This window comes from Balaenoptera acutorostrata, chromosome 3 (genome assembly GCF_949987535.1).
Source record: "Balaenoptera acutorostrata chromosome 3, mBalAcu1.1, whole genome shotgun sequence".
Classification (NCBI taxonomy): domain Eukaryota; kingdom Metazoa; phylum Chordata; class Mammalia; order Artiodactyla; family Balaenopteridae; genus Balaenoptera; species Balaenoptera acutorostrata.
The window spans coordinates 72,501,876-72,510,637 of NC_080066.1; the positions used below are offsets into that span (position 1 = coordinate 72,501,876).

Consider the following 8,762-nt stretch of genomic DNA (forward strand, 5'->3'; position numbering starts at 1 on the left):
AAGAGCTGGTGGGGGGCGGGGTGGGCAGCGAGAGCAGTAGGCCGTGGGGTGTGTGTGTGTGTGTGTGTGTGTGTGTGTGCGCGAGGGTTGGGGGGGTCTGCCCAGAAATGGGCAAAGGTCCTGTGAGTGTAAACAGAGAGGGATCAGAGGCAGCTCTTCCGCAAGGCCAAGTTCAGCCTTAGTGCGAGGGCTAGAGAGGAGGGAGTGTGTGTTGGAGGCAAGGTTCTGAAAATAAACCTTCAGAGACGCGATTGGTGACACAACACCACGCGCGGCCCAGCTGCAGTCCCCGCCCCCTCCCACCACACCCACTAGTCCGCGACTTGGTATGCTCCGCCACCACAATAAGCCTCCTTCCTCCGGGGTGCTATTGGTACAGCCCAAGCCCCGAGAGTTGAAACCCAAAGAAAGACACTCCCGTTGTCACGCCCGCTGTCTGTGATTGGCTGGAAAATTTAAAGATCCGGCCGGTGATAGGGTGATTCTCTACACCCAGTATTTGAAAGTTTCTAGTGTCCTACTTTTGACTGCATGCCGACTTTGCTCAGCTTGTTCGTCCGAGTGCTGGCGCAAGTGAGTGTTCACCCGATCCTAGAGGTGGGAGGCAGAGCGCCTGCTTCTTCAAGGGGTCCCTACCGGGAGGGTGCGTACAAGTGGGTCAGACGGAGGGTGAACGGAAACCCGGACGCCAGGGTCCTCCGCGATTTCCCTAGCCAAATATTTTCTACCCCATCCCACCTTGGAGATGGGAAGCGCCGGGGCTTCAGAATCACACAAGCCCTGACTCCTACCAGCCGTTGTGGCCTCTCTCAGCCGGTTTTCCACTTCTGTACACGGGGAATAGTGAGACCTGCTTGGCTGCATATAAGCCAGTGAACGTACCTGGAAGACAGAAGGCGCTGATTACCTGCTGAGTGCCCTGAGTACGGAGCTCAGTACCCTGCTTACCTCCACACGTGAGAGTCCCCTGCTTCCTGGGGAGAAGACTCAGGATTCTCGTGCCCGCCCTGGGTCTCTTGGAAGCAGGCTTCTTTTCTGCTCAGGGGATCCCTTCTTCTGTGGCCCTTGTCGGACAGCCGAGGTTCCCCAACCCTGGGTGCACTTGACGCTGCCCATCCGCCGCTCTGGAAATTACTGTGTAGGAGAGTAATTTCTAAGAGAATTTCCGGTTCGCCCCAGGACCCTTTTACCTTCTCCGTGAACTCTTTGTGTTACCAGTGACAGCCCCGGGACCCTTTGTGGCTATGACCCGGCTCCCCGTCCTGACCTCTATACCACCTATGATGTCCCCTGAGTCCCCGTGACCCCTGCGCTCCGGTCTTTTTGCAGACCTGCAGGGTTGGTGGCGATGCTGTCGGGCACCGAGGCAGCGGCAGCGGAATGCGCGGACGCGGAGCTGCGGTGCCGTGTTGCTGTGGAGGAGTTGAGCCCGGGCGGGCAGCCGCGAAGGCGCCAGGCCCTACGCACCGCGGAGCTGAGACTGGGTCGTAACGAGCGCCGCGAGTTGATGCTGAGGCTGCAGGCGCCCGGGCCCGCGGGGCGGCCGCGGTGCTTTCCCCTGCGCGCCGCGCGCCTCTTCACGCGCTTCGCCGCGTCCGGGCGCAGCACTCTTCGGCTTTCAGCCGACGGCGCTCCCCGGACCGGCGCCGTGCAGCTGCTGCTCTCCGACTGCCCCCCTGACCGCCTGCGCCGCTTCCTGCGCACTCTGCGCCTCAAGCTGGCCGCGGCCCCGGGTCCCGGGCCGGCCTCCGCCCGCACGCAGCTGCTTGGCCCGCGGCCCCGCGACTTCGTCACCATCAGCCCGGTGCAGCCCGAGGAGCTGCGGCGCGCGGCGGCCACTTGTGTCACGGACTCCACGCCGGTGAAGCAGCCCACGGAGCCCCGGTCGGGGGCCAAGCCCAGCACCGTGAGGACAGGAAAGGGGGGACGCCTTGGGGAGTGGGTGTGCCACGGAGACGGAAGAGACCGAGAAAGCCCAAGTTTGGGGGGAAGATGGTGGCGGTGTTCGAGATGGCTACTGGTTATCCCAGACGAGATGCTCATCAGACTTCTGAGAATGACAGGAATATGGGAATTGTGCATGTTTCTCATGGTGCAATCCCTGAGACTGAGTAACGAGACTAGGAAAAGGGGGCCAAGGTCCCATTAAAAGAGAAAGCAGAGAAGGTGCTTCAGAAGAAGAGTGGGAACTTGGTCGCCCTGGAGGAGGAGAGGAGGTTTTGGAGAGAACGAAGCGGTCAGCTGTGTAGGGGCAGAGCCAACGGGTCCAATCAGATAGGGGGACAAAGCCTGGTGGGTCTGACAATGTTCGGGAACTGGAACAGATGGATCACAGACCACAGAGGTTTGAGACAAGCTGGTGAGAAGACGGAGATGCGGCAAGAAGGGGCCCTGGCTAGGCAGGGTTTTGCTTGGGTGTTTTGAGGCAAGAGAGACACATCTGTGACAGGAAGGGTAGTGAGAAGGAAGGATGGGTAAGAGAACCAGGAGAGTTAGGGAACCCAGGGGAGAAAGGTGAAGGAGAATCTGGACCTGCACACTGGGGTCTTCAGGGCACCAGGAGTCAGTGGAGATCCAGCCTCGGTCCCTTCCTCAAGGAGAGACCTGGACCCCTGTGGTTACTGGCAAGATCTCCAGGTGAACCAAGGCTGCCCAAGGGCTCCAAGGAGAGAAGCCAGCAGAGACACAAAGGGCTACCAGGCCAAGAAGGGAGGGGACAATGTCTAGGGAATGTGGGGAGGCCCTGAGACAGCCCTATCCCCTCAGGAAGTCCGAAGGTGGCCCCTGCCTGTGAAGAAGCTGAGCTTGCCCCCCACCAAACCACAGCTTTCCAGGGAACAGGCTGCTGTGCTGAGGGTTGTCCTGAAAGGCCAGAGCGTTTTCTTCACTGGGAGTGCAGGTAGTGGGGGGCAGAGTGGGTGTGGGGAGAACAGTGGTGTGCTAGGATGGAGAAGTGGCCCTGACTCTGCCCTCTGCCCAGGGACGGGGAAATCTTATCTGCTGAAGCGTATCCTGGGCTCACTGCCTCCCACAGGCACTGTGGCCACTGCCAGCACTGGGGTGGCAGCCTGCCACATCGGGGGTACTACCCTCCATGCCTTTGCAGGTAAGTGAGAGCCTCTGGGGCTTAAGCTGGGAGCAAGCCAGGCAGGTGGGAAGAGAGGGGAGGTCAGGGTTGAGACAGGGCTGGGATCTCAGCCCAGGCTGAATAGTGTCACTCACAGGCATTGGCTCGGGCCACGCTCCCCTGGCCCAGTGTGTGGCCCTGGCCCAGCGGCCAGGTGTGCGGCAGGGCTGGCTGACCTGCCAGCGGCTAGTCATTGATGAGATCTCCATGGTGGAAGCGGACCTATTTGACAAGCTGGAGGCCGTGGCCAGGTCAGTATGGGCAGTGAGGACTGGGTTCTGGTGGTCTTCCATGTGGAACTCGCTCACCCCAGTGCCTAAAGCACCCCATGCTCCTCTCCAGAGCTGTCCGGCAGCAGAACAAGCCATTCGGAGGGATCCAGCTTATCATCTGTGGGGACTTCCTGCAGCTGCCGCCTGTAACCAAGGGATCCCAGCCCCCGCAGTTCTGCTTCCAGGTAGCACTCACCCTCTGGCCCTAACCCCCATGGAGGTCTGCTCTGCTCCCTGACGCCCCACTTGCCCCCACCAGGCCAAGAGCTGGAGGAGATGTGTCCCAGTGACCCTGGAGCTGACAGAGGTGTGGAGGCAGACGGACGAGACCTTCATCTCTCTGCTGCAAGCTGTGCGGCTGGGCAGGTGGGCCCTGGGGAATAGAGAAGGGGCCATGGGATGCGGATCCAAGCGTGGGTCAGAGAGGAGCACAGGAACCCAGAGAAGGGGGAGAAATACTTCATGGCCCCATTGGGGATGGTCACTCTGTGAGCACTGGGGCCCAGCCTCCCCCAGGGCTGGGTCCCTAACATCCAGCACAGGGCCTGGCACAGAGTACATCCCAGGGAATTATGGGCAGATGGAGACACAAGAGTTATTCAGAGTTGTTAACACTCCCATTTTACAGATGCAAAAACTGGGGTTCAAAGAAGTGAAGTGACTTGCTCAAAGTCATGGCTAGTAAGTGGCTGAGCTGGGATTTGAACTCAGGTCTGACTCTAAAACCCAAGTTCCTTGTACTCTTAGAGCCTGTGCGGCCACTTGGTGGGGGAGAGGAGGTTGCAGACGTGATCCCACCCCAGCTAGGACAAAAGGTTGAAATGCTACAGGTACTCTAACTTGGGAGTGGAAAGGAGGCCAGGAGGGCAGAAGATATGGACCGCAGCTGGGTCTTGAGACCCAGGTCAGATTGGGATGGGATGAAGGAAGCAGGTGGTGGTGGTGAGGGGCTTTCTATGCCTGGGGACAGGAGGCAGGTAGGAAGGTGCACAGCATACACCAGCAAGTGTGGGGGACCAGAGAAAGGCTGAGTGGCAGAGCAGTGAGAGGTGTACCCAAGTTCTTCCTCCTCCTCTCACTTGAGTTGCTGCAGCACCCAGGCTTCCCCTGGAGGAAGGCTTGAAGTGGGGAAAATAGAAACACAGGCTAGATTTTTTTTTTCCCCTAAGGCAGCAGGCAAGGGGCTAGAAAATTGTAGCTTGGAGGCCAACCTGATTATAGGGTACCAGTATTACAGGGTATCAACAGCAGAGCCTCACCTCGGTCTCCAAATCTCTGGCCTATGCTCACTCATCATATCTAACTTCCTCAGGAGAGCGGCTAGCTCCAACCTGGGGACAGACACAGGGAAGGGCGCCTGCCCATGATCACAGCCAAGCACCACCCCCGTGCTCATTCTCCATGTCTGGGGTCCAAGTGAGGAAGGAACAAGTTGGCCAGCTTGGGGAACCAGCAAATCTTGCCCTGGTGCCCCATCCAGTCCCCAAGTCTGGTCCATGACCTGCTGCATGGGCCATGTCACCCACGTGCCCCGCCTTCCCTGGTGTTCAGGTAGGCTCTGCCCTGATAGCCTGGCCTCCGCAGGTGCTCAGATGAGGTCACCCGCCAGCTCCGGGCCACGGCTGCCCACAGGGTGGGGCGAGATGGGATTGTGGCCACGAGGCTCTGCACCCACCAGGATGATGTGGCCCTTACCAACGAGAGGCAGCTGCAGAAACTACCAGGTGAGCGGGGAGCTGGGGCTGGGCCAGACCAGCTGGGAGAGGCCATCAGGCAGGCATGGCCCCCCAGGCAGCCTGGGCCCTTGGTGTCATTTAGATATCTCGGTCCCAGCCTCTGTGACCATAAAGTCCCTTACATTTGCAGGTGTAATTGTGACTTTGAGAGATGTGACCTTTCCTGGGTCAAAGTCATTCAGCCAGTAAACACTAAAAATGAGACTTGAACCCAGGCCTCTGATTTCAAAGCCCCAGCTAGGTTTGAGCTGTGCTCACTACCTCTCCCCATGCCCTAGTCTAATATGTGTTTTTTTGGAAATTGAGCCACGAGTCAGTGACTTGTAATCTGTTTGCCCAACTCTCTTTTCCCAGGTGAGGTACACAGCTTTGAGGCCATGGACAGTGACCCTGAGCAAGCCCGGACCCTGGATGCCCAGTGTCCCGTCAGCCAGCTCCTTCAGCTAAAGCTGGGGGCTCAGGTGAGTGGGAAGCAGGGCCCAGACCCTGGGAGCATCGGCCTCCCTGGTCCTTGCCCCTCTGCACAGGCTGCTCCACAGCCAGAGGGCCCAGCTGTGACCACAGCAAACTTCTTCCCTCCTGTTCCCAGCCACCTTCCTGTCTTCCGTTTTCCACTGCCCTCCTCTTCCTCCACCTGAAGCTCCAAGCAGTGTTGCTTTAGACAAATCCCTTTCCTTTGCTGAAGCTGGGTTTCCCCATCTCTAAATTCAGAGTAAAACACCTCCCGCACTCAGTTGTCTTCTGTAGTGTACCCTCCACGGTGAGCCTCCTCCTTCCTTCCACAATGGCGAGGGTGGGATCCTTTTCTCAGGTTCCAAAGGGCACCTAGGGGGAAATGCAGGCACAGTGGTTGGAAGAGGGCTGTCCCTCAAGATTGAGGTCCATACACATTCCCTGTAATAGACATGGTCATTGTGCCCTGTCACCTTATTGTTCTTTATCCCCTCCTTCTGAGGCAAACTGAGCAAATGTCATTGCCCTTTGACACAAGGGGAAACTGAGACCTAAGGAAATAAAGCAGTTTGTCGCAGGGGCCCCAGCAGACGCAGTGCCCCTCCGTGACAGACCCCAGCCTCAGAGATCCGCCGAAGCGACCCCTGGAGCTGAGGCCAGGCGTAGGGATGCCCTGCTGTCCATGCCTCCGGTTTTCCTTCTCGCGCAGGTGATGCTGGTGAAGAACTTGGCAGTGTCTCGGGGCCTGGTAAATGGTGCCCGAGGGGTGGTAGTTGGGTTCGAAGCCGAGGGGAGAGGTAAGTGATAGGGGAGCAGTCCTACTGCTCGGGTTTGCAGCAGGGTCCTGGGGTTAGTGTGCAGAGGAAAAGGCTAGCATGGAAAGGTGAGGCCTGTCCTCACCTCGGAGCCCTGAAGCGGGACTGAAAGGTGGGACTTCTCCATGCCTCCCTCAGGGCTGCCCCAGGTGCGGTTCCTGTGTGGAGTCACCGAGGTCATCCGTGCTGACCGCTGGATGGTGCAGGCCACTGGGGGCCGGCTTCTCAGCCGGCAGCAGCTGCCCCTCCAGCTGGCCTGGGCCATATCCATCCACAAGAGCCAGGTGAGTGTGGGGATGGGGGCAGGATAGGCCTGGGGCATGTTGAAGGGTGGGGGGGTCTTAGAGGCTTTGTGAGGGTTGAACTTGCCCTGGATGGAAATTTCCAGACCAGCTGTAGAATAAACCTTTCTTTAGTGCATTTCCCATCCCACTTCCTCTCTCTTTCCTGGACACATACACTTCCCCTCTGTCATCTCGGGCCCTGCCATTTTCTGAGCCACTATTGGACATGTTAATTTTAACATATTACGACAACTGTAGGAGGTATAGTTGTAATAATCATTCTTGTTTTACAGAAGAGGAAACGAAGGCTCAGAGAGGTTAAGTAACTTGTCCAAGGTCACACAGCTAGTGCCCTGCAGAGCCAAGATTCATTTCCATGACTGTCTGACCCAGACCTGAGCTCTTTCCTTTCACCCTTATCCCTCTACTCTTATCTTGGATCTGTATTTCCTGGACACCCCCCTTCTCAGACACCCATCATCCTGTCTCTCTCTGACTCAGAATCTCTGGACTGGGCAAGGAGATCAGGGGCAATAGCTGGGCTGGTGGAGGTGGGGTCAGGTTCTTGGGCACAAGTGAATTCAGGCTGAGCTGGCTCCAGCCCTGTCCCTCTATCCCCCAGGGCATGTCCCTGGATTGCGTGGAGATCTCTCTGGGCCGTGTGTTTGCCAGCGGCCAGGCCTATGTGGCCCTTTCCCGGGCCCGCAGCCTGCAGGGCCTGTGTGTGTTGGACTTTGACCCCATGGTGGTTCGCTGTGACCCCCGTGTGCTGAGCTTCTATGCTACCCTGCGGCAGGACAGGGGCCTCAGCCTGGTAAGAGGGAGTCACCCAATGGTGGGCCATGTGGCCATGGGCAGCCTGGGAGCTAGGACAGAGGGAAGGCCAAAGGACCATGGGGAGGGGGTGGCAGAGCCTCCTCTGGCTCCGTTGGCAGCAGGGGCAAGAGGAAGGAGATGCTGGCCGCCAGGCTATGACTCGGGGGTGGCACAAGCCCGTGACTGGGTTTCTCTGGCTCTGATATAGGAGTCCCCAGATGACGATGAGGCAGCCTCAGACCAGGAGAACGTGGACCCGAACCTTTGATCTGCAAAGAGAAGACAAAGGGTGGTCTCCCCCTCTTCCTGCTCCCTGGTGGGCCAGGCCCCAGGGAATACCTGGGGGAGGGTAGTGAATGTCCCTTTCTCCCTTCATCAGGGGCTCTCAGCCTCCTGGCAGGGCTCAGGAGAGAGTGCTTCCCATCCATTTGCCAGCTGTGCCTCAGTTTTTCCCCTTGCCCTGGGTGAGCTGCTTCCAGGGTCAGGAGTTGGCAATGGGCCTGCAGTGGTAGCTGGTGTTATAGGACAGAGCTCTCTGCAAGGGGCTGGCCACAGGGCCACACGGTTGTGAATGCCGCTCCCTTTAGGCTGCAGAGAGGAGAGGTGGCAGGTCCTCCAGGAGCAGGAACAGGCTATAGGGGTCCTGGCAGGAGACTCAGGTCCCAAGCAGAGAAGGGAACCTGGGGGGGATCTTCACAGCTAGACCCAGCCCAGCACAAGCCAGGACAAATACCCTCCTGAGCCTAACCTGAGAACATGCACTGCAAACTGTGTGTCTATATCTTACGCTGCTCTTTCGGTGAAGAAATCGTGTGTAGGAGTATTGAAATGGATGTTCTCAGACTGTATTTATTTTGGACAAATAAACCTGTAAACCGTGTGAGGACTGTGAGTTGAGTCTTATGCTCCCTTTAAGAACCCTTACCTGGGGCACTGGCTGACCCTTTCCGGGGTGCTACCCCTACCCCACCCCGCATACCTGGTCACGCAGAGGTGTCTGTTAACGCCTTGATGGCTGAGCTCAGAGCACCCTTATATGAGGTTTTGTTAGTATCACTGGCTATTTGGCAAAGCTGAGTTACCTGAGGTTGGTGACTCATAGCGAATCGCCGTCACCCAACAGTCTGACAAGGACACACTAGAGAATTCACACGGTGGGAAATGGGCCTGTCACAATGTCCAAATGCTGGGGGCCTCGGTTGAAACTTTCTCACTTTGTGCCTTGCTGGGGCTCCAGCTTGGATGTTCTGATCATCGTA

General features: G+C 58.0%; 1 protein-coding gene across 2 annotated transcripts; it reads left to right on the forward strand.

The window, feature by feature from the left end:
• The first annotated feature begins 523 nt into the window (after positions 1 to 523).
• PIF1 (PIF1 5'-to-3' DNA helicase) lies at positions 524 to 8,383 on the forward strand. Of its 2 annotated transcripts, none has more exons than XM_057542381.1 (12): positions 524 to 573; positions 1,330 to 1,906; positions 2,767 to 3,106; positions 3,225 to 3,378; positions 3,470 to 3,584; positions 3,659 to 3,765; positions 4,984 to 5,123; positions 5,490 to 5,596; positions 6,298 to 6,385; positions 6,542 to 6,687; positions 7,310 to 7,501; positions 7,712 to 8,383. In XM_057542381.1, exons 2-12 carry the CDS (start codon positions 1,349 to 1,351, stop codon positions 7,769 to 7,771), a joined length of 2,007 nt encoding a protein of 668 aa, XP_057398364.1. In that variant the 5' UTR covers positions 524 to 573; positions 1,330 to 1,348; the 3' UTR covers positions 7,772 to 8,383. The 2 variants fall into 2 exon arrangements, with proteins under 2 accessions (XP_057398364.1, XP_057398365.1); XM_057542382.1 differs by having other exon boundaries at positions 542 to 1,906; positions 2,767 to 2,899; positions 2,981 to 3,106.
• The last annotated feature ends 379 nt before the right edge of the window (positions 8,384 to 8,762 follow it).